The 24,482-nt window shown below is 48.8% G+C and overlaps 2 protein-coding genes and 1 non-coding gene across 4 annotated transcripts; 1 reads left to right on the top strand and 2 right to left on the bottom strand.

Annotated features, from left to right (window-relative positions):
• Positions 1-269: 269 nt before the first annotated feature.
• Positions 270-11,107, bottom strand: Trub2 (TruB pseudouridine synthase family member 2). Its single transcript, XM_047524805.1, has 8 exons — positions 10,949-11,107; positions 10,471-10,599; positions 8,145-8,219; positions 6,794-6,855; positions 5,304-5,385; positions 3,465-3,537; positions 2,019-2,155; positions 270-854 (listed from the first exon to the last, which is right to left on the bottom strand). The coding sequence occupies exons 1-8, from the start codon at positions 11,055-11,057 to the stop codon at positions 529-531; spliced, it is 993 nt and encodes a 330-aa protein (XP_047380761.1). The 5' UTR covers positions 11,058-11,107; the 3' UTR covers positions 270-528.
• Positions 11,108-11,225: 118 nt separating this feature from the next.
• Coq4 (coenzyme Q4) lies at positions 11,226-20,718 on the top strand. 2 transcript variants are annotated; one of them, XM_047524806.1, is made up of 7 exons: positions 11,226-11,594; positions 11,678-11,812; positions 14,598-14,694; positions 15,285-15,387; positions 19,163-19,292; positions 19,875-19,968; positions 20,432-20,718. In XM_047524806.1, the coding sequence occupies exons 1-7, from the start codon at positions 11,525-11,527 to the stop codon at positions 20,601-20,603; spliced, it is 801 nt and encodes a 266-aa protein (XP_047380762.1). In that variant the 5' UTR covers positions 11,226-11,524; the 3' UTR covers positions 20,604-20,718. The 2 variants fall into 2 exon arrangements, with proteins under 2 accessions (XP_047380762.1, XP_047380763.1); XM_047524807.1 differs by having other exon boundaries at positions 11,229-11,594; positions 11,681-11,812.
• A 2,029-nt stretch (positions 20,719-22,747) lies between these two features.
• Trnav-uac (transfer RNA valine (anticodon UAC)) lies at positions 22,748-22,820 on the bottom strand. The gene has a single exon. It is a non-coding gene; the product is annotated as a tRNA-Val (tRNA).
• Positions 22,821-24,482: the final 1,662 nt, after the last annotated feature.

The raw sequence follows: 24,482 nt of genomic DNA, 5'->3' as shown, positions 1-24,482 counted from the left end.
AAATATTCACCATGGTGATTTTTTTTGCGTGTGTGTGTGGAGGGGTCTTTTTTCCATATCAATTTTCTTATCATTTTTTTCTTATTATTGAGCATTCTTTATATAGAATAGACTGGGCTGGAAATGTAGCTCAGTGGTAAAGCACTTGCCTAGCATGCTCAAGGCCCTGGGCTCACCCCCAGCACCACCAAAAAAAAAAAAAAAAAAAAAAAAAAAAAAAAAAAAATATATATATATATATATATATATATATAAATAAAAATACAGACTATGGATGCTGGATGCTGTTCCTGGTTACAGATACTGCAAATATTTTTATCAGTCTGTCATTTGTTTATCATTTCTTCCTTCATACAGAATTTTTTCCTTTCAATTGGGTTAAGTCCGCTGATCTTTGCTGTTACAGACCCAGTTTTGTGTCCATGTAGAAAAGCTTCACTTACTCAATTCCTTCAGTCACTGGTTCTGGCTAATGAATACTGAGCCTTTATGCTATGGCGCCCACTGTCCCGCCAACGGCCTGGCCTTTCAATGACCTGCACAGCTCCCCAGCCCCAAGGAGGAACTCAGAGCCTCAGAGTCCCAGGACCGGTCAGGACTGGGGAGCTTCGGGGTGCTCAACCCTGGCCTAAGGTTCTTGTCCAGCTCCGCTGCCACCCGGGGGGCTGTAGCCTGGATGGCGTCCAGGATGCTGTGTAGGTCCCAGTGAGTCCTCAAGAGGGCATCGTCCAGTGTGAAGAAGCCATCACGTGTGCGCCGCACTTGTGAGCAGACAGCCGTGGTCTTCAGCTCCAGGCCGATCTCGTGCACCAGCTTTCGCAGCTGCTGCTGTGTCTCGTGCATACACTGCACCTCTGCCGGGGACACAGATGGATATGGTGGTCAGACATGACCTCTGGTTCTGGCTGACCTGGACCCATACCCCTTGGATGTCTCAACTGTCTAATAGCCTTCGCAAGACACCTCAGTTTTCTAGGCTGTGCTGTGCAGTCCTGTGGGGACCCCTAAGAGCTTGTCAGTCATGTAGGATCCGAGGCCACACCTGCACTGCTGGGTCAGGACCTGCCTTTTAAGAAATTCCCCAGGTAACCTAGGGGCAGGTGAGAATTTGAGAAGTATTGCTCCAAGACCTCATTTCTTCATTTGTAATTGGGTATTATAAAGATTAAAGAGGTCATTTATACATGGTGCTTAGCATTCTGCGTCTTGATCAGTGCTTAAGAAAAGCCCTTGTTAAGCCAGGTGTGCTGGTGCATGCCTGCAATCCCAGTGGCTCTGAAGGCTGAGGCAGGAGGATTCAGAGTCAGCCTCAGCAACTTGGTGAGGTCCTAAGCAACTCAGTGAGACCCTATCTCTAAATAAAATACAAAATAGTGCTGGGAATGTGGCTCAGTGGTTGAGTACCTCTGGGTTCAATCCCTGGTACCCACCCCCCCAAAAAAAAAGTTCTGAAAATCCCTTGTTAGCCTGGCACAGTGGCGCATGTCTATGATTCCAACAACTGGGGAGGTTGAGGAGGAGGACTGCAAGTTTGAGGCCAGCCTCAGCAACTCAGCAAGACCTTGTCTCAAAATAAAAAAAAATATAAAGGATTGGGGTTATGGCTCAGTGGTAAAGTGACCCTGGGGTCAAGCCCAAATACCAAAAAAGAAAAGCCCTTGTTAATATGACCAACAGTCAGAGAAGGAGCAAAGACCCTGGGGGCCTGAGCTGCACAGGACAGGGAGGTAAGAGTGATGTGTGAGGGGCCATAGCAATGGGAATTGTTATGGAAATGAGCCGCAGACGCAACCTCTGCTTGCTCAGGTCTGACTTTGAAGGTTGACTTGGCAGGACACAGGACAGCATTTGTTTTGGGGGCAAGTCTGAGTCAGGACGGGAAGGAAACTGGACCCTGAAGCCTTACCCAGGAGATCAGGGTTAGTGTGTGCTGGCCTAGGCTGGTCAAATGCAGGTTTCTGCCAGAGCATTCCACAGTGACTCCAAGCTCGGGGCTCCAACTTCCTGGAGCAACTTACCTAAGAGGAATTCTGGAGGTGCAAAGTGGAGGCACCGAATGCCGGTGATCAACATTGGGGACTTGTGCATGGGCCGGATCGCACCTCTTGTGGCCATCTCGTAGGCCTCCTGTGACTGCAGGTCCAGGTTAGAGTACCTGGGGGGCAAGCAGGTACTGTGAGTGGGGGTGCACCAGCCCCTGCCATGCTACAGAAGGTGCTATCACTTGCTCTATGCTCCCCACCCATCCCCTGCTCCTCCAGCCACCTTTGGAGCAGCCTCCTTTACTTGGTCTCCTCCAATCACCAAAGGTAGCCTCTGTCCATGTTTCCTGGCCTCACCAGTCACCCAGGCCAAGAGGGTGAAGGGCCCTGTGCTCCAGCATCTCAGCGTGAGCTTACTGCAGGCACCTCACTCTCAGCCCAAGTCACCCTAACACCATGCCCAACATGGGATCCTCTTTGTCCCAACACCCAGTAATCCAGGATATTTTCCCAGACTTTTCTCCTGTGCCCACATCATCCTGTCCATCCTGCTTCTATTTTATTTTTTGTGGTAATGGGAAGTAAACTCAGGACCTGGCACATGCTGGGCAAGAGCTCCACCACTGAGCTACATCCCTAGTCCTTTTTATTTTGAGACAGTCTTACTAAATTGCTGAGGTTGGTTTAGAACTTTTGATCTTCCTGTCTCAGCCTTCTGAGTGCTGGGATTACAGGTGTGCACCAAACACCCAGTATTTTATTTTTTGTGTTTGTTTTTTTTTAGATGAGGTCTTCCTATGTTGCCCAGTGTAGTCTTAAACTTCTGAACTCAGGTGTTCCTGCCTCAGCCTCCAGAGTAGCTGGGATGATCAGGCACAAGCCACCACATCTAGCTCCTACTCATCCTTGAATCGATGTTCCCCAGGTCATCTTCTCTGATCACAGCTCCCTCCCCACCTCAGGTGGCTGTTCTGTTGTGTCCCTGTACCTCAGGCACCTGTCTGATCCTCTCCACTACTCAGCACATGTCTGAAAGGCAGGAGCTCTTTCTATTCCATCTGCAGACACGTAAAGTCAGACTCCAGCAGGGTAGGGTCTCACCCGAGGCCACACCACTGATGCCTGGGACTCAGGAGTCCTAAGTGGGCTGCCACCAGGGCCCAAGTTCATAGTTACTAGATGACCCCACCACCAATCCTGTCTCCAGTTCTGTGCCTCCAGGATGCGGATCCTTGGTTTCCTCTCCATTAGATCATGTGTTCCCAGGGAGGGCACTGGGATTTCTTGTTCTCCTTCATTTCCCCAGTGGCCAGAACAAGACCTGGCAGAAACACTTCTGCATGCCCCGAGAGGAACTGGTAGTTCTATCTAGTTCTGAGTTCTAAAAACAGGACCCTTGGAATCTGTTCCCGGCAAGCAGAGCCCAAAGAGCTCTGCAGGCACCTCCTGCTGTTCCAGCACCTCCTCTAGAACCCCACTTACATCACCAGAGCCTTCTGATGGGAGCCTTGGATAACAGCCAGGATCTGGTCCAGCTTCTCTCTGGTCACATGATCTGGAAAAGGCAGTTGGAGGTGTCAGTGCACAGGTACCCATTGAGGACAGGTTATGGCAAACTGGCAAGCTCCTTTCCTCCAAACCAGCCCATCCTTGAAATCAGTCAGAGTGGGGTTCCATGGAGTGGGAGTGTTCTGAGTCCTTTGAGAAAAGTCTTTATGAAAGCTCTGTACCCTCTTCTCTGTAAGATACACAGGAACTTAATATTTTGAGGATATTTTCCAGGGGCTCACAGATCTCCTAAAGCCATCTGGACTCAGCTTAAGAACATTTTCTTCTGAAAATGCGGGGACAAAGACCTAATGTGACTCAGTCAATAGCCTAAGTCACATTTCTTAAGCCCTGGCCTGGGGTTTTCCACACCAGGCACCCTTGGAGGGAGGGTGCCATCTGCCCAAAAGTGGAAACAGGCAATAAGGAGTGAAAGTGGAGCCTGGTGTGGTATACATGCCTATAATCCCAGCTACTTGGGAGGCTGAGACAGGAAGATTCTAGGTTCCAGGCCATCCTCAGCAAATGAGCAAGACCCTGTCTCAAAACGAAAATAAAAAGGGTTGGAGGAGGGAAGGAAGAAGTTCACTGGATTAGACAAAAGGGAATAAAGGGAAGAGGGGATGGGAATAGGAAAGATAGTAGAATGACTCGAACATCACTTTCCTACTGAATCAAACATCACTTTTCTATGTTCATATATAAACACACAACCCGTGAAACTCCACGTAATGTACAACCACAAGAATGGGATCCTATTTAGAATAATAAGTTATACTCCATGTACATATAACATGTCAAAATACACTTTACTGTCATATATATCTAAAAATAATAAATTTTTTTTTAAATATGGGGGAAATAAAAACAGGCTGGAAATGTAGTTGGTCTAAGTAGACTGCCCCTGGATTTAATCCCCAATAGCACCACCGCCAAAAAAAAAAAAACCAAAAAACAAACAAAAAAAACCCAAAAACTGGGAATGGCTCTGACACCAGGTCCCACCAAGTGACTATAGTAGCCTGGATACTGTTTCACAAACTGCCAGTTGGCCTCAAGCCTAGGGCTCAACTGGGGCAAGTGCCAACTTCTGGCAGCAACGCCAGAGCTCTGGAACCAGGTGTGGGGACAGAAGGTTTGCCAGCCTGGAAAGGCCCTGCCTTCTTGACCTTCCTGTCTGGCTGTACTCACACTGTATGCCGTCTTACCTGGAATGTACCTACCACTGTCTCCTCCCCCTCTCTGATAGCCCCCCTTCCAGGAAGCCTCTCCTGGATCATGTGGCTTCTTCCTGCTGGCTCCTGCCATTCTGCACCTGGCTCTCTTTCTTGGCATTTAATGTTTTTTGATTTTTACCTTAGTTATATAATTAACACATGAATCTTCTTTTTAAAATGTAGGTGAGCAGCAACAAATCTCTCTCCCTATTCCCCCAAATTCTGGCTTCCTCCCTTGCAGAACTATCAACTTGGTAATTGTTTCTAGGTGTTTTTTGGATGTTGACACACACCTATGTGTACAAATATAGTGTTGCTTTGCCTCGTGTTTTCTAACCACTACAGAAGAGATGGGGTGTGTGTGCTAGGTTGAATTCATCAAGACTGGGGACCCCCATCTGATTCACCATGTCCCTCCCCTCAGTGCCAGGTACTCAAAAACATGTGTCAAATGAACATGCAATAGATCCCATGGAATGTCTCAGAACACAGGCCCACTGAGAAGCCAACATGGAGGGAAGTGGCAGCCACATTCCCACCCACCCCAGGTTCTTACCATATGTTGTCTTCTCCACCAGCCGTCCATCCTCACAGAAGTCGTCTGTGGCTTTGCCTAGAAGGCCACGCACCGTGTAATCCTGTGAGGCAGGAAGAAGATCCAGTCAGTGTTCCCACGCCAAGTTCTGGTGCAGAGCAAGTACAAGGCTGAGGCTAGGGAGGGGGGTCCTTGGGTCCCCTTCAGTGGCTCCTGGTTACAGACCCCACCCCTGGGGAAGGGTGCTAGCTCTGCTATGGGCTTTGCTCTCTTTGCACCCAAGTTCTCCTTTGTGACCTGGGGACTGTGACAGGGCCAATCTCCGATGATGATGCACCAGCCCACCAGCAAAGGGTGCTGATGGCTACCCTGCAACCACCCACACTTCCCCATTTCTCCACCCAGTCACTCGACAATGAGTCACTCCTAGCAGGCTGTTAGCTTCTCTTCACCCTCCACAGTGACGAGGTTTCCATGGCCACCTGAAGTCCTCCTGCCACCCTAATGGCAGGAGTGCCCCTTCCTCCCAACTCTGCGCAGTTAATGGCCTCTTCCACAGTAGCTCAGTGGTGGAGTGCGCGGGCTCAATCCACACCACCACAAGAGTGCGGGCAGTGGTGAGGGCAGGGATGGCGACAACGGTGAATTTACTGAGCACACACCATGTGCCAGGGGTGGGCTCAGCATTTACACGTGGTCATTAGTTTAAGCCTGGAGAGGAAATACTGTCCTCATTTCCATTAAGACGAGGAACCTGAGGTGCACGGATGTTCAGTGACCCCCCTAAGGACCCATGGCTGGCAGAGACAGAAGTCTTACTTCTGCAGTGCTGGGAATCAAAGCCTGGGCTCGTATGCTAGACGAGCCCTCTACCACTGAGCCACATCCCCAGCCCTGAAGCTGGGTGTTGAATCGGAGCCATCGGGCTCCAGAATCCATGCTCTTCAACACTAACGATGTGGTCCCCAAATGTATAAGTCTGCATGTACATCGTGGGACCAGAGTCCACGGCCCTACCAGGACTTGACCGGGACAGCCAGTTCTCAGTCTTGAGGAAAGAATGAAATGGCGTCATGACCAGGCGCTGGTGTGGGACACACAAAGGTCAAGATTTTAGTTCTTAGAGCCTTGGAGACTTTGTGGGCCTAGGGAGGTAGTTCAGTGATAGGGCACTTGCCTAACACACGCAAGGCCCTGTGTTCAATCCCTAGCACCACAGGAAATTTTTTTTAAGAAGTGGGATCCTGGCTGTGTTTCCCCTCTGTGAGGATCAGTTCTTCCATCCGTAAAACTGGATTAACCACGGACTCCATCTTACAGGTAGTGGGAAATGTGGGTATGGTGTTGGGCAGAGTGGTCGGCACATGGTAACGCCAAAGGTTACTGTCACAGTATCAGTCTCCCTGAGTTCTGCTGATGGCCTGGGTATTCCCTGTGGTATCCCCAGCATCAGAATACTACTAGTGACCCCCAGGTCCAAGGTAAAAGCAGGCTGTACCCGGTTCCCTTACCTTGGTGAGGTGAGCATTGTACATGTCCGTGAGGAGTCTTCGTCCATGTCCCACGCCAAGCACTAAAAGGCAGTCAGTCTCATTTGGTGCCTAGCACCTCGCTCCTATTCCCCTAAAAACTCCCACCCCCATTGCTGCCATCAGAATACTCCAAAGCTACCAAAGCCAGCAAAGTGGCGAGGAGAACTTCCTCTGCAGGGAGAAGGTGCACTCTGGATGTATGTCAAGATACCAATATCTGGGCTGGGGAGATAGCTCAGTTGGTAGAGTGCTCGCCTCGCAAGCACAAGGTCGAGTTCAATCCCCAGCACCGCAAAAAAAAAAAAAAAAAAAAAAAAAAAAACAACCAATATCTAGGCCTTGTCCATATGCACTGAATCTGACTCACAGCGGGGAAGGGGTCTGGGGTCCTTAGCAAGTTTCCCAGGGGATTCTAATCCACTTAGAAGTAAGAGACTAGTGGGTACCGTAGTCTCACAAACCTGAAATCAAATCCGGGGTGTCTCTGAGTATAGTCTTTAATCTCTTTGGGCCTTGAGCTCTGTATCAGTAAGACAGGGAGAAGCATCCTGTCAGTGTCTGTGAGTGTCATTAGGATGGAAGGAGGCAGAGCATGGAAAGCAGTCGGCACAAAGTAAGAGCCCAGCAAATGGGGGTTTTTGTGGCTACTTCCTGTGTCTCTCTCAAGTCTGCTTGTTTCTCTGGCTGAAGGAGAGAACAACCCACAATCACTCTTGGGGAGGGTGAGCAGGGAGGTACCATGAGATCATGACTGCCTGCCCACACTCCAGGAAGCAGACAAGGGGACCACGATCATCGAGGATGGGGACTGTTACTGTCATCTGACCTGGAGACACAAACACTTCATGACTTAGGGCTTTGTGTGCCCAGCTTTGGCAATATTCAGACCCTGGCCAGAGTCACGTGCCTGGCTGCCCCATGAGGAGATGACGGTGTTCCCTCTCAGGACCAGAGGCATTCGCTAGCCACAGAACCCAGGCCAAGTCACCTAAGCTCTTGAAGTCTTACTTTGTTTAATCATAAAATCATAAGGAATCTACCTAATAAGCAAGGTCATTGTGGTAAATAAATGTGCATGAAGGGTCTTGAGCCATGTTACATGGTAGAACCGCTTGATAAAGGTGACCAGTTGTGATCACCCTCTTGTGATCCCCTCCTTCCTACCAATCAATTCCCCAGCTGATCAGAGACTCAGGGCAGGAATCAGGGATCAGAGGAAGAGGCAGTGGTGTGAAAAAGCTGTCAGGTAAGGAGTGGGCTGCACTCATGGTAGTTCCCTGGTCCTTCCCCAAGACCATACCACTGCACCCCCAAGCTGCCCACAACCTACCAAGTACCCCAGAAGCCTGGGCATCCAGCCGATGTCCCACACCAATCTTCAGGCTGGTGAATGCTGGTCCACACACTGGAAAAAAACAGCAAGGTCCATTTCCTCAATTAATCCAGTCTCCAGGATTGCTCTGCACTGCATGGTGACCTCATTCCTAGAATGGTACCTCATGGAGCCCAAATCAGGATCTGGCTACACTCTCAGGCTTTTGTCCATGGAATCCAGGACCTAGAACTATTTTCTCAGTTCTCCAGGGCTCAGAGAAAGGACAACCCAAGAGGTTTCTTACTCTCCCTATCACCATTCTTCCAGTGAGAGTTTCAAGAGGACTGAGCATAGCCAGGGGCTATGGTACCTGCTGTAATCCCAGCAAGTTCAAACCCAGTTTCAGTAACTTAGTGAGGCCCTAAGCAACTCAGTGAGACTCTGTCTCAAAATTAAAAAATAAAAAGAGTGGGGGATGTAGCTCACTGGCAAATTAACCCTGGGTTCAATCCTCAATACAAACAAAAAACAAAAAAAAACGGGCCAAGGTTGTGGGGTTTCCTGCCCAGTTCCTGCTGATGAAAATTCTGGCTACTACTCCACTAAGAAGGTGAAGACTGTAAGCTGCGTAACGCAGGACCTGGGTCTGCTCACAATTCTACCTTCTGGGCCCAGAACATGTTAGCTACTCAAAAATAACAACTGAAAGAATGAATACAGGAAGGAGCCACAGGGTGGTCATGAGCCTACTGGATCAAGACTACAAAATGTCAACACTCTGGCTCAGTTTCTAAATTCGGGAAATGGGAATAAGACCTATCTTATAGGATGGTGACAAAGATTCAATAAGAGCAGATACTTCATTCATCACAATTATCACTGTTATTATACTGTAGTCACCAAATATCAGCAGTTAAAGGGGGTCTGGGAGGTTTTGGTTGAACCCCTCAGTGCTATTCTATCTTCCCTGACACATGCTGTAATTTTTTCTAGTACCAAGGAATTCATTGACAGAAACAGTTCTACTGTTGAGCAGCTTAACCGATTAAAAGTCACTCTTGCCAGGTACAATGGTGGCTACTCAGGAGGCTGAGGCAGGAGGATGGCAAGCTTGAGGATGGTCTGGGCAAATCTGGGAGACCATGCTTCAAAAAAAATTTTTTTAAAAATATTTTCTCTTAGTTGGCAGTGGACCTTTATTTATTTGTATGTGGTGCTGAGAATCGAACCCAGTGCCTCGCACATGATAGACAAGCACTCTGCCACTGAACCACAACCCCAGCCCTGCTTCAAATTTTTAATAAATTAAAAATTTAAAAATAGGGCTGGGCTGGGTGCAGTGGTACATGCCTGTAATCCCAGCAGCTCGGGAGGCTGAGGCAGGAGGATTGTGAGTTCAAAGCCAGCCTCAACAAAAGTGAGACCCTGTCTCTAAATAAAATACAAAATACGGCTGGGGATGTGGCTCAGTAGTTGAGAGCCCCTGAGTTCAATCCCTGGTACCAAAAAAAAATAAAATAAAATAAAACAAAACAGCAGGGGGAGCTGGGGATGCAGCTCAGTGGTAGAGTCCTTGGACTAGCATATATGAACCTCTGGGTTAAAGCCCCAGTAGTTATTAAAAAAAAAAAAAAAAAAATCACTCTTTTCTAAAAGCCCCAAACCCATCCTTAGGAATTCTAGCTGGGGCTGGGCTGATGGCTCAGTGGTAGAGCGCTTGCCTAGCATGTGTGAGGCACTGGGTTCAATCCTCAGCACCACATAAAAATAAATAAATAAAATAAAGGTATTGTGCCTATCTACAACTAAAAAAAATTAAAAAAAAAAAATTCTACCCAAAGGTCTCGGGTCTTAGAATAGCAAAAAGGAGTTTATAAAATACATTTTACAAATAAAAATTTTTTAAAAAAGTAGATTTTACAGACCAAATCCTCAAGCCTGTGGGGGTCCTTTTGTTGTTTTTAAGAGAGGCATCTTGCTACATTGCCCAGGTTGGCCTGGAACTCCAGGACTCAAATGACCCTCTGACCCAGCCTCCTGAGTAGCGGGGACTACAGGTGCACACACAGCTGACTGTAGCTCTTTTGCTCTACAATCATAATCATTCTTTCCCACAGTATCTATAACTGTTTTGTGCTGTAATGGTAGAGCTGAGCAGATACACAGAAACTACATGGCCTGAAAGGCCTACAATATTTAGAATCTGGCCCTTTCCAGGAAAGTCTGCCGATCCCTGGTCTAATACTTCAAGGACCTGGAACAGGAATCTGAACACTGAATACTGACTGTGGTCAGGGATTTTTCCTGGTATTAACCAGGATCCCACTTGAATCTACCTTACCAAGTCTGTGGTTGGTGAGGGTGGGCACACTGGTGGCTGTGAGGGCCAGCTCCTCTTCATTGCCTTCAATGGGGCCCAACAAGAAGCGAACACGGTGCTCAGGGACAGAAGGCTTCCCAGCATTGAGACCTGAACAAAGACATATAAAGAATATCTTGCCAGTTCTGTCAGAGCAGCTGGAGGAGAAGGGGGCAGGGAAGTAAAATGATGTAGAAGGCAGAAGAGAAGCACATGGAGAGAACCGAATAGCAGCAGTTAATAAGACCTGGATTCAAGTCCTGGCTCTACGTATGAACCGTGTGACAACGGACAATACTACTTTTCCCCATCTGAAAACAGTAGAGAATAAGAACAGATGAATAGCAAAGCGCTCTGCCCAGGCGAACAGATCACATGACTTTATTTTGCAGGATAAGGAGCAGAGATGGACCCCCAGGAGAATCTCAGCAGGACCGTGGGTCTGGTTCAAAGCACTCACCCTTCAGAAGCTGCAGCTCTATAGTATCCCGTAGATGCAGCCACTTTAGCCCCGGGGGCTTATAGGTGGCGAAGAGCCCACTCAACCGCGGCACACCAACTGAACCCATGACCGCAACCCACGCCCCCCGCACCCCCAGCACCCCAGCCTCTCCGAAAAACTCGGCTCCGAACGGAAGTGTCGTATGGTCCTACCCCAAATGTGGTCCTTACAATAGGCGTCGCCATGTTTCCGGCCGGAAGAGGTTCTTATCTTATTGTCCTCGGGGAAAACCTGAGGGAGAGGAGGAAATAGGCCCGATAGTGAACCGCTAAGCTAAAGTGGTTAAGTTTCTTTGGAGGACTTTTCTGGGGTTGCGGGAAATGGGGAGCAACTTATATCGGTGAAAGTAGCTTGTAGACAGGGTGCGTGGATTTCCCTTTCATGCTTAGCTAGGGCCCTTTCCTGTCGGGGCCACAATGTCTCCCCTCATGAGGCCACAGGCAGCCTAGTTTTTGGCCTCTCTGGCGCTCCGTTCCCAGAGAAATCCGAAGCGTCGGCCTTGCCCCACCTGTCCTTCAGTGGACGCCGGCTGCCATGGCGACGCTGCTGCGCCGGGCTCTGTTCCCTCTTCGCCGGATCCCGAGCAGTCCCCGGCCGGCTGCAGGCAAGTGACGCCGAGTCCTAGGCAGAGGCGGGAGGAGCGTGCGGGCGCCTGGCTCGTCTGACCTCTGCCTTTCTCCTTCCCAGCAGATGTGCCCTTCCGGGCCAGGAGCCATGGCGCCGGCCTGCTCTACCCCGACCACATCCCCACCTCCCCGCTGCAGAAGGCGCTGCTCGCCGCGGGCTCTGCGGGAATGGCGCTCTACAACCCGTACCGGCACGGTAAGGCCGCGCGTGCTCGGCGCTCCGTCTCAGCATCGAGAGGTTGGGGTGCCCTTGCCCTCGAAGCCTGGGCAGGTCACAACCTCAGTCAAAGCTTCCTTTTCCTGAATGCCTGCAGAATAGACCAAGTCGGGGTATCCAAACCTTGCTGCACCTCGTAATCACCAGGAACATTTATAAAAACCAGACGCCTGGTCCCTGCCTAAACTCACTGAATCCGAATCTGCAGTGCAGGGGGCGGGAAGGGATAAAGACAGGGGCACGGAGTCTGAATATTTGTCTTTTAAAATTCCCCGGGAAATTCTGTCATCTAGCTATATCGAGAACCTCTGGACTAAAGGATTTGTAAGCACCCATCGCATTATAACATTCCCGCTAGAGCCAGGCGCATGGCGCACGCCTCTAATCCCAGCTGCTCAGGAAGCTGAGACAGGAGGATCTCAAGTTCAGAGCCAGCCTCAGCAACTTAGCGAGGTTGTGTCTCAAAAATAAAAATAAAATAAATAACTAAATAAAAGTGGGCTGGGATGTGACTCAGTGGTTAAGCACCCTGGTACCAATCCCTCACCAAATAAATAATAAAAAATAACATTCCTGCTAGAAAGTATACTTTATGAAGTCAAGCATCATGAATGCCCTGATGCATGGACTCTGCATTTAGAATAGTGCCTGGAACATAGTAAGTGCTCAGTAAATCTCAATATTTGCTGGACATATAGCTAGAACTTTTTTTGGCAGGGGCACTCTACCACTAGAATGCTCTCCCCCTCCCCCATTACTGGGGACCAAATCCAGGGCCTCCCACTTGTGCTGTATCACTAAACTACACCCCACCTCAAGATGTCTCCTTTTAGGCAACTAAGAGAATTCTGGTTTTCCAAATGTATCCTTCCCAGCACTTAGAGAAAACAGTCTTGGTTGAGGATTCAAGTAGTACTTTTCTGCTGGTTTTTTATTTCCTATATGTCCAGTTCCCCTGGAGACAGGCCTTAGGTAAAAGGCATATAATCAGGAGGTCTGAGGAACTCAGGCCTCCTCAAGATCTGGGACCAGGAACTGGGCAACCTAGGACAAGGGACAGAGATACAGGCACAGGGGAGGACTGGTCTGAAAAGGCAGTGGAGAACCACAGAGAACACTGGAGAGCATGGGTAAACATCTCTCATGGTGTGACCTGGGAGCTCCCCTCTTCTCACACCTGCCTGACAAATGTCCCTGAGAAGAGCCTCCTCTCTGCTCCATTGTGCCAAGCTGTGACCCCTGACCTTCTCTACAATGGCATTTATCACACTCTTGTCATATTTGTCTTCTCTGCCAGGGTGGCCACACCCACCTACCACACACTTCATCCTCCATCAGCTGGGTCTAACCTGGGAGCCCTGACCTGGGAAGCTCCCCTAGGCCACAGAGGCATCAACTCCAGAAGTGACCTCTCTCTGAAGATATACCATCTCACCCCCTCTGCTTCCTAACTGCTCAAATGCCTACTACAGTGACTACTCAGTAACTTATACATCGGTACTGCTTCTGACATTTGCAGGGCTCTGGGAAATTTCCACAAGCTGACCCAGAGGGGCCACCCAGGCTCTTTGACCAGCCTGTGTAAAAGCCCCAGATGGCCCTACACAGGCTGACTACCCACTGGTGCCCCCTCCCCACCACAGGAACCCTGGCGGGCATAGCCCCTCCTTGCAGCGTCCAGGGTTGTAATGGGGAAAAGGTAAACAAAATGTCTGTGATCACAATCCAAGGGTTATTCTACAGGATGGACCAGGTCCAGGGGAGGGGCTCTGTCCACCAGGGAGTAAGGAAGTTCACCTCTGGTGAGGGGTGCAGGCATGGCTGAAGATCAACAGGGCCTTACTTGGCAGCCAGCCACAGAGGTCTGCAGATGAGGGTCTTTGAGCCTGGGAGGAATCTGGAGGCTGCCCAGGGTTCATTTCTGAAGGAAAAATTGTAGTTTCCTGGCCCCTGTGATAGGTATGGCACTGTCCAGCCAGATGCTGTTTAAGTGGTACTAGGGATTGAATCCAGGGGCACTCTATCACTGAGCTATGTCCTTGGCCCTTTTTTATTTTTTAGAGACAGGTCAGGCCTTGAACTTGTAATCCTTTTGCTCAGCCTCCTGAGTCACTGGTGTTACAGGTGTGGACCACCACACCTGGATCCTATAGATCTTATAGTGTCCCTCCCAAGATTTTTAAGCTCTGGAAAGTGCTATCACTCTACTGAGAACAATAATGATAACTGCTCCGTAAGCACTATACTAAATATTTTATATAAGCATGATTTTCTGGATTTCTCACATTAACCCTCTATGAAAAGTATTACCTGCACTTTACAAATTAGGACTCTGAGGCTTAGAAGTGTGAAGCAATTTTGGTAAGTTCAACTAGATAGACTGTACCTTGTCTCAGACTTAGCACTTTCTGATAACAGAGCCTGTATCAGTCAATGGAGACATGATATTCTTTTGTGATAATAGAATGTGAAATGGTTTATGAAGTCTTTAGAGCACTGTGCTAACCAAAGCCATGCCACAAGATTAATAACATTAAGAATAATAACCTCCCAGCATCACAAAAACAAAAATAATAATAATAAACCATAGATATATTGAGCCCGTTCTGTGTGCTTAGTAACATACTAAGCATTTAACATGGATTATTATAATAAGAGGTAGATGTTATCCCTATTTTATGATATAGAAAACCAAGGCTAAGACTGAGTTGGGTAACTTACCTAAGATCACCTTCCCTATTTGTGCCCTTTTCTGTCATTTCAGACATGATTGCAGTTCTAGGGGAGACCACAGGATGCCATACCCTGAAGGTCCTCAGGGACCAGATGAAGAGGGATCCAGAGGGTGCCCAGATCCTACAGTAGGTCCCAGCTCTACCTGGGGACTTGAAGTCATTCTCTAGGTATCCTCACATGATCTTAGTCAAAAGGCCAAGAAGCGATCATTCTCTAGGAATCCTGACCTTTCTAGAGTCATATTGTGTCAGCCCTGTTCTTTCAGGGACCTCTTCTTGATATCCTGATCATGGATGTTGCACAGGCTAGGCACTGCCCAATGCCAGGGGCACCACTGATGTGTGTGTGTGTGTGTGTATGCACTGTGATGACCTTTGAGTTGTACAAGGTGGCAGATCATCCCAGCTCAGCCAGAGGACTCTGTGCCTTCATTAAGCTCCCGAAACACATGCTAGCTGTACCATTCTCCTGCGGTACCTTGATCACATTTGAGAATTAAGAGAATTCTGGTTTTCTGTCTTCCCATGTCTTTGGTTTGTGGTAGTCTCCTCGTCCCCACACTAGCCTGGCAAGTAGATAAGTAGATTCACCATTAGTGCTGTGGCTAAATGCTGCCCTGTGCCCTCACCCACAACCCAAGTTTACTTTTGCTGGACTTTTCACCTGCCTTTGCTGGCACCTTCCTAATATCCAAGTCCTGCTTTCTGCCTTTCAGGGAGCGTCCCCGGATCTCACTGTCCACCCTGGATCTGGGCAAGCTTCAGAGCCTGCCTAAAGGCTCATTTGGCCGCGAGTATCTCCGTTTCTTGGATGTGAATGTGAGTTTCCAGTTTCTGTGCATCTGGCAGTCATCAAGATGTGCAGAGGAATGGTGTAGGAGTGACATGCTAAGGCGGGGGAGCCCTGAGCCACCATCATGGGCACAAGCATTTTTTTAGGCCAGGCGGGATGGCACATGCCTGTAATCCCAGCAGCTCAGGATGCTGAGGCAAGATAATTGCAGGTTCAAAGCCAGCCTTAGCAACTTAGTGAGGCTCTAAGCAACTGTCTCACAATAAAATAAAAAGCACTGGAGATGTGGCTCAGTGGTTAAGAGCCTTGGGGTTCAATCCCTGTGTGGGGGGAATACTTTTTAGTCTCACACCATTTTCTACAGGATAGGCAAATGAACTGGGAACGTGAGTGTAGCTCAGTGATAGGGTACATGCAAGCACAAGGCCCTGGATTCTATTTCCAGCACCAAAAATGAAAAGAAGCTCAACCAGAGGAGTGTCTGGGGGAAAGGCAAGAAGTAGGCCAGGGGTTGGCCCCAACAGGCCCTGTAGGTTTTGGGAAGGGATCTATATTTTGTAAGAGCCAAAGGAAACCACTAAAAGGTTGCCAGCAGGATAGTAACATGACCTGACCTGACCTGTCCTTACTCCTCCCTCACCTGTCCTCCCTCCAACACATACACATCCCATCAAAGCCCTCTGTTAAGTGCCTCTCCAGCCCAGCTCAAGAGCCCACCATACTGGAGGAGGGCAAGGGGTGACCAAAGGTTGCTCTAGAGCAGGGTTTGTCGACCTGCACTATTGATGCTTTGGGCTGGATAATTCTCATAGGAGGCTGTCCTGTGTCGTGTAGAACATTTAGCAGCATCCCTGGCTTCTACCAACTCAATGCCAGTAGAACCCTCCCCTTCCCATGGTGACAGCCACAAATGTCTCCAGACATTGTAGATATCCCCTGGTGAGCAGTTGAAAGTCACTGCTCTTGAAAGGCATATTGTTCCTGAGATAGTTCCCTGTCCCTTACACTCTCCAGACACTTGTCTTGGCAGAGCAATCCCCCGCCCTATTTTATACCTTAAAATAGAGTTCACCAGGGTGTAAGTTATTTCATCAGTGGGAAACCTGCCCAGACAACCATGTGCCACCCAGGTAGAAACAGTTTCTGAAGTTCTCCAGAACTTTTAGTCTTGTTGCTGTAGAGGGTTGCAGTGGCAGAAAGGTATCTATCAGGGTCACCCTGGGCACCTTGCCCAGCAACTGCCCTAGTTATGGTAACAGTCTGGAGATTGTGACATTTCTAGAGCAAGGAAATCAGCAGGATGGGAAGGAGCTCACAGAGATTCAGATAAAGGATCAAGGGAGGCCACCAGCCCTGAGGCTGACACTGCTAAGAGGCATGGTCATTGTGTGGTATCAAGAGGGCAGACATGGGGCTCTACAGTTAAGAGAAACCCAAGTTCAAATCTTGCCTCTCTTCCTAGTTTTATTGCCCTGGACAAATCCTTATCTGATTTAAGGGGACCTAACCTTTTTATCTTTAGAGCACTTACACACCTTATTGATAACAGATGTCAAGGCTACTGGCTTTGGAATCCAGCAGACTTTGTTTCATATCCTGACTCAGCCACTTTATTAGCTGTGTGCTCTTGGGCAGGTTACTTAATCTGAGCCTTGTTTTTCTTACCTATATCTGAGGCTAATAACAGTGTGTACTACTAGATTCCTGTGAGAGTGAAATATGACATAAAGGAGATTGCCCAGAGCTGTCACATAGGTGTTCCATAAAAGTAGCTGCTGTTACTATGATCAGTTCAGCTTCACACAGCAAGTAGAACTGCAGAAAAAATGAAGTCCTGGGCACAGCAAGGCCACAGACTCAGATCGGCCATAGCACTGAGCCAGCAGCCTCAAAGCAATGAAGACCTCAGATCCCTTGGCTTCTGGACAGGCTGAGGCCATGCCTTGGGGGAAGAAAGACCAAGCTGTTAATGCTGTGTGGGCGCTGATGAGGCAGGGGCGGAAGGAAGTAATCAACGTTCTGACCTGGGGTCAGAGAAGTGCCCAGAGGTGGCCCTTTACTCATGCATTCAAGAGATGCTTATTCATCAAGCTCCTGGCCAGCACCAGAGATATAGCAATAAGCGAAACAGCCAGTCCTGCCCTCAGGCAGCAGCACTGTCCACAGCATAGGACTCAAGCCACATAGGTTATTTAAAATTTAAAGCTTTCTACTAGCCACTCTAATAAAAGCAAAAAAAAAAAAAAAAAAAAAAATTGTTTTAGTAGTACTGTTTTAGCAGAATATATTTAGAATGGTAGCATTCTAACAAGTAATCCACATTTTTCTTTTTACTATTTTTTTGTGGTTTAAGGTGGGTCTTTCTTTTTTTATTGGTACATTTATTATACATACTGATGGGATTTGTCGTTGTATATTCGTACATGCACACAATATAACAATATAATTTGGCCAATATCATTCTCCCCAGCATCAACATTTTATCAACATTTTTAAGTTGTCATAATTTCATGTTCTTTCTTTCATATTGTCTTTGAAATCCAGTGTATTTTACACGCACAACACATCTCAGAACTTGCCACATTTGGAAGCTCAGTGACTACAGTGGTGGGTGGCTGCCACACAGGATAGTGCAGGATGAGGAGACTTTAATAGTCACATGCACTAAATATCAAGGTAAAATCATTTTGAGTGCCACAAAGAGGTGGTGGGATGTTGCAGGAAACCATAACATGGACTTACTCTGAAGGTTAGGGACAGCCTCCCTGGGAGGTGGAAGAGGCTTAAATCAAGTCATGAAGGATATATAGGAATCGTCAAGATAAAGATGGGGGTGGGAGAGAGCACCCCAGGCTGGGAACGGCTTGTGCCAACGACTGGGGGGGTCTTAGGACTTCTTTTTTCTTTGTTTGTGGTGGTGGTGATGATCAAACCCAGAGGCTCACATATGCTAGGCAAATGCTCTACCACTGAGCTGCAGTCCCAGCCCTCTTTTTGCCCCTGGATTGACTCCCCAGTAACCCAAGAAGAAGAAAGCACATGACATAAAATTTATCATCTTATTTATTTTGTGCCAGGGATTGAGCCCAGGGGTGTTTAACCACTGAGCCACATCCCCAGTTCTTTTTTTTTTATTTTTTTATTTATTTTTTATTTTTTATTTTGAGACAGGCTCTTGCTAAGTTGCTTGGGGCCTCACTAAATTGCTGAGATCCTGCCTCAGCCTCTCAAGTCATTGGGATTGCAGGCATGTGCAACCATGCTCAGCCCTCTTAATCATATTTTAAGGGTATAGTTCAGTAGTATTTATGTATATTCACTTTGTTGTACAACTAATCTCCAGAATTTAGGTTTGCAAAATGGATACTTACACCTAGTAAACAACTTCCTATTACCTACCCTCCCCACTAGGGGTTTTGTTGCCATAGAATTCAGCAGGCTACAAACATTATGTGTGAGTTGGAGTAAGCCCAGGAGGGTGCTAATCCCACCATATTTCCTGCCTGAGTCTTTCCCTGTTGGCAAGTATAGACAGAAATAAAGTCACCAGGGTTTTCTGGTGGGGTATGAGTTTGGTAGAAGTGGTTGAAAGTTAAGGGGGGGTGGGGTTCTGGCTCAGTGGTAGAGCACTTGCCTAGCACATGTGAAGCACTGGGTTGGATCCCCATCATCACATAAAATATAAATAAATAAAATAAAGTTAAAAAAAAAAAAAAAAAAAGAAAGTAAGTTAAGGAGAGAATAGCAAATTAGGCCCTGGGAGCTGTTGGGAAAGGGTCTAGGGAGGATCATGCTTGTCAGAGAGTCTCCCCAGACACGCGAGCGCCCACCCGCTTTGTGGATGACGAGGAGCTGGCATATGTGATCCAGCGTTACCGGGAGGTACATGACATGCTTCACACTCTGCTGGGCATGCCCACCAACATCCTGGGTGAGTGCCACCAAGCCAGCTACCTGTGAGTAGGGGATGGCAGTATCCTCCAGCCAGCTGTCTCCCTGAGTCTTCAGGGCAGGATCACCTGTTCCACGCCATCTCTTCAGCTGCTCGGTTCCACTGAGCTAGATTTTTTACTTTGCGCAGACATTCTGGTAGCATCTGGGCCACACCTCTCTATTCCCATTTCCCCTTTGTGGCTCCTATACCAATGTCCCTCTCACAGCATCCATAAACCAGGGTTCCCTCCTCATTCAGGCCTTTAGCTGCCTTCCTGCTCTGAAACCCCCAGCAACTTCCTGAGTCCTGTTGGGGCCATCCTAGACTCCTCAGTCAGGCTTTTGAGGTCCTCTGACTTCTGACCCAGCTTCCATTCCAGCCCCTTTTTCCCACTTGCTGTAATACTCTCTCCTCTACCCCAAGCCCAGTGCCCGAAGGCCCAGCACAGGCCAGGACTGGGCACCACTGAGCCCCAGTAGAGACTGGAGAAAAGCAGATGTTTCTCTGAGCCCTACCAGCAGCGCCATTGGCCACCGCCTCCTATCATCTGCTGACCTTTCACCTCATCCTTTCTCCTAGGAGAGATCGTGGTGAAGTGGTTTGAGGCTGTGCAGACTCGCCTCCCCATGTGCATCCTGGGTGCACTCTTTGGACCAGTTCGTCTCAGTGCTCAGTAAGTTTTCAAGTGGCAGGGGCATTGGAGGGTTGGGGAGACCTCAGAGGGCTGTGCTTCAGGAAATGAGAAAGGTATGCAGATTCCTAGCAGCCCCCATGGCTCTCCAGGAAGCAAAGGTATGAAAAAGGAGTCAGAAAGGGAAAACTGGCCTGGGGTAGTAATAAAAAAAAGCCTATGTTCCAGGAGTGCTTAGGCCAGGCCTTAGGACCAGGGCAGAATGACAGGAGTCGATGGGAAGGCAGGGTAGTCCAGGTTCTGGAATTTGCCCTCTCTCTACATCTGAGCTTTGGTGTGTTCAAGCTGCGTAAAGCTTGGAGCACAAGATTTCACCTCACTGAGCTTTCCTCCTGCTTCTTTCTGAGTGAGGACTAATTGGACACACCCCACAGCAGGTTCTGAGCACAGAGCAGGCCTTGCCCTTGAGGACCTGATGTCTTCTCTTCTCCCTGCTACCCCTCAGGAGCCTGCAAGTGCTGGTCTCGGAGCTGATCCCATGGGCAGTTGAGAATGGGCGCAGGGCCCCATGTGTCCTCAACCTGTACTACGAGCGGCGCTGGGAGCAGCCCCTGAGGGCCCTGCGAGAGGAACTGGGCATCACAGCACCGCCCCTGCGTGTCCAGGGCCTGGCCTAGTCTGAGTGCTGCGCCAGGGCACTGGTCTACCTCCCTACCCACTGCCTCCAGGGACAGAAGACACCTTTGCCACTACCTTTTCTCCTCCTTTTTGAACACTGACCTTTGGATGTCATTTATAATTGTCATAATCACTGCTGTGTGTCCTTGAGGGCTAGCCCAGGAGGGAGCAGGAAGGGCAGTGGGCCTCCAAGCTACCCAAAGAGAGCCATCTAGGATCAGGTGGAATGTCTCAGGGCCACAGCTGGTTTGGGACTCCTCCCTGCCAGGCAGGGTTTTCTGAGGGCCAGGCTAGGTGTCCTCACACAAGTAAGGGCTACACTCAGTTCCAAATGTCTAAGAAGAGGGAGGTGGAGTGGAGGCTAGTCTGCTTTCTGAATAAAGGGTCCCATCAAGCCAAGTATCTGCTTGTCCTCCTTGGTCCAGTGCTGCCCACGGCTCTGGCAGCCCTGGGCCTTTCCAGCACCCAAGGTGGAAATTCCCTCCCAACCTGAACTTCAGCTGGTCTGAAGTCGGGTATGCCAAGATTCCAGTCCCCAGTTCCTCCACTTTCTAGTGGAGGGCTCTTGCCTTCTCCTGAGCCATTTCATCCTCAGTGAAGGGAGAATGACAGTTTCTTCCTCTCGGGTTCGGGGGTTCCCTGAGGTGAAGTGCAGAAGGCCTGCAGGGATAGGCCCGAGGAGCAGGAGCTGCTTTAGTTTTACTCTGTTGTTGGGGCACAGGAGGCTGCAGTTCATTATGGATTGCCAAAAAGGCTCTTCCCTCCAGTCAGAGTCGGGAATGGGGGCAGGCAGGACAGAAAGTACCTTAGAAGAGTGTATGCTCTGTCTAGGGATTTGGGACCAGAAAATCTCCCAAGATAGCGGAGCCCTTAGAGTATTTTGTGTGTTTGGGGCATATTTCTCCCCCTTTGGTAGTGGGATTTGAACCCAGGGATCCTCTACCACTGAGCTCCAACCCCTAAATTGCTCATGCTGGCATCATACTTGCTGTCCTCCTGCCTCAGCCTCTTGTCCCTGTGATTATAGTCATGTGACACCACACCTACCTGGGCCCTTAGGGTTCTTCAGGGCCATCTTCCTTGTGTGGATCTGTCAACTGGAACCCAGAAATTAAGCAGGGAACTGCCTGGTATTAACTAGAACACAGGCCACAAGCTTCCAGGTTGGTTTTCCTATTCCTCAGTTTCCAAATCTATAATGGCCACAGTTTGTTTACAGCTACACTATGGACCTAGCAGCACTATGCACTTTAGATGCCTCATCACAATGATACCTCAAGGTGGCCGCCCAGAGGTAGGGGATACTGTTACTTGGATTTTACCACTGAGCTACATCTCTACCCCTTTTTACTTTTTATTTGAAGAGAGTATCTTGCTGAGTTGCCCAGCATGGCCCTGTGATTCTCGTGCCTCAACTCTTCAGTTGCTGGGATGACAGACATGCACCACGGTGCCCTGCTTACTTGCTCTACTAATTAGGTGGGGGCTGGAACCAGGGTTATCTGAAGGCCTGTCTAGAAAGCCACATGAGCACCTGCCCAGCCCTGCCACACCAGCACCCTGCACTTACCTGTGGCCACCATGTCCAGTCCTGGGCTCCCGCTGGCAGAAGGAAGGTGCTGGAGGCTGAGAACTCTGGGCTTCTTTAAGAGAGAAGCCTTGGGCTGGAGATGTAGCTCCAGTGTAGAGCATCCCAGCACCATAAAAACAAACAAACCAACAAAAACCAGGAAAACCTTGTCCCGAACTCTGAATTCCTGCAGAAGGCAAGCGGTAGGGGCAATTCCCTGTGCCTCACCCACCTTCAGAGCAGTGCAGGCTGCTTTTGCAGACCTGCCTGCTATCTCCATGACTTTCATGTCCTGGGCACCCACCCCCACTGCAACTTGGTTGAAGTCAGGGGCCAAGGCAGTGGGTAGATCAGACTTGGACGGCCTTCTGCTGCAGCCAGTCAGTACTTAGATGACCTTGGGCCATTATACCACTTGCCAGATGGCATCAGACAACCATATTGGCTGGGATGAAGTCTGATTTCCTAACTATAGGGTGTCATGTGTGTCACCAGCTCATGAGTGAAGAAAAATAATACTGTAATAATACTGTAATTGCTATCATTGACAGTTCTTTTTTTTTTTTTTTTTTTTGGCAGTGCTGGGGATCGAACCCAGGGCCTCATGCTTGTAAGGCAAGCACTCTACCGACTGAGCTATCTTGCCCAGCCCAGTTCTTTTTTTCTTAAAGAATTTTTTTAAAAAGAATTTTATTAGTTGTTGATGAACCTTATTTATTTGTATGTGGTGCTGAGAATTGAACTCAGTGCTTCACGCATGCTAGGCAAGTGCTCCAGCACTGAGCTACAACCCCAGCCCACGATGACAGTTCTTAACATAGCCTGTGAATCCCTGTGAGTTTCTATCTAGAAACTTCCACTCTCTAATAAATTGTGATTGCCTCTATCCTTCTTCCCAAAATGACACCAAACTTATTGCATTTGGGAACAACACTCTGTCTCTGGATTGTTATGTGGGCAGCTCCTTGTCATTCATATCTCTGCTCAAATGTGACCTCAGACTTTCCCTGACCACCTCATCTGAGATAGCATATACTTCATTGTTGAGCAAGTGGATGCCAGGCCCTTGCTAGCCTGCTACAGTCAAGTCCTCATTCAATTCCCACAGTAACCCCTGAGCAGAGGCTCATAGCTCACTTAATAATGAAGATCAACTCTCAGATTGAGAGAATCTTCTGGGGTCACAGCTGGACTGTGAGGGAGCCTGTCCTAGGATGCACAGGTCGTGAGTTCTGTCCCAGTAATCCAGAATCCAGGAAAAGCCTTCTTAGTGGGTTGGGGGGTGTCATTCAGTGGTAGGCACTTTCCTTGCATGCACAAGGTGAGGCCCTGAGTTCCATCCCTAGCACTGAAAACAAAACCCATCAACAAGCACAGGTAGCTGGAGTCAGCCGGGTCTGGGTACACAGGCTCCAAAGGCAGGCAGACCTGGTCCCACTGCTGCCCAGTTCTGCTCCCTTGCCATAGTCTCATCACCTTGTGAACCTGTTTCCTCACCTTAAAATGGGGAGAGGGCTGGGGATATAACTCAGTTGGTAGAGTGCTTGCCTCACATGCACAAGGCCCTGGGTTAAATCCCCAGCACCATAAAAAAAAAAAAAAAAAAAAAAATGGTGCATGGTTAGTGCTTATTAGCATATTGTGAGCATTTAAGAAAAGGAAGTGGTCATTTGCCAGGAAGGTCCCTTGAGACCTTGGAAGTTAAGCCAAGCCAGAGTATTTTGCTCACACCCAGTGTGGGAGGATTTCTATAGCTCAGGGCTCCTCCGGCAAAGGAACAAATGTTTGTGGTGTAAACACCTACCATGTGCAGGGCCAAACCACCCCAGAGCCCCAGGGAGGCTGAGTTCCTCCATCTGAGTCTAAAGGCCAATTGCTGGTTGAGTCTGCTGGTTTCCACACTAACGCAGTACAGATAGGAGTCAGTCAGTGGAAAAGGAGCTCACTGTGAGGTCAGCCTAAGTTAGGCTTGTCCCTCAAATGACAGGACCTAGTCCCGGCCCTCCTCAGAAACCCTCACTGGCTCTCCATTGCCCCTGGGATAAACTCAGGCTGGAACAAAAGGCCTTTCCACGCCCCCTTCCACCACACGCTTCCGCCATCACCACCCTTGTGTTCCCCTACAGAAGCCCACCACTCTTGTCACTTCATAGATCTCTTCAGGGCGTGTGCCCAATGCACATGCTGAGAGTTGAGCAGTGATCAGACAGTGCCACTCCTGCCCTTGGAGCTGCGTACTGAAGCCAGCCACCAGGTAAGAGCCTGACTCCTGTCGTCTCTTGCATCCTTAGTGGTCACAGGAGGATGA

This window comes from Sciurus carolinensis, chromosome 14 (genome assembly GCF_902686445.1).
Source record: "Sciurus carolinensis chromosome 14, mSciCar1.2, whole genome shotgun sequence".
NCBI classification, from domain to species: Eukaryota; Metazoa; Chordata; class Mammalia; order Rodentia; family Sciuridae; genus Sciurus; species Sciurus carolinensis.
This window is presented reverse-complemented; position numbering and strand designations above follow the sequence as displayed.

Bases quoted from the DNA above. Each gene is read 5' to 3' on its own strand.
- Coq4 (XM_047524806.1), top strand. From the start codon at position 11,525: ATGGCGACGCTGCTGCGCCGGGCTCTGTTCCCTCTTCGCCGGATCCCG. The intron at 15,388-19,162 runs GTGAGTTTCCAG...CATGCTTGTCAG, and splicing joins TCCGTTTCTTGGATGTGAAT to AGAGTCTCCCCAGACACGCG. The intron at 19,969-20,431 runs GTAAGTTTTCAA...GCTACCCCTCAG, and splicing joins CCAGTTCGTCTCAGTGCTCA to GAGCCTGCAAGTGCTGGTCT.
- Trub2 (XM_047524805.1), bottom strand. From the start codon at position 11,057: ATGGGTTCAGTTGGTGTGCCGCGGTTGAGTGGGCTCTTCGCCACCTAT. The intron at 6,856-8,144 runs GTAGGTTGTGGG...ACTGCCTTTTAG, and splicing joins CCAGGCTTCTGGGGTACTTG to TGCTTGGCGTGGGACATGGA. The intron at 3,538-5,303 runs GTAAGAACCTGG...TGCCTTTTCCAG, and splicing joins GGTGGAGAAGACAACATATG to ATCATGTGACCAGAGAGAAG.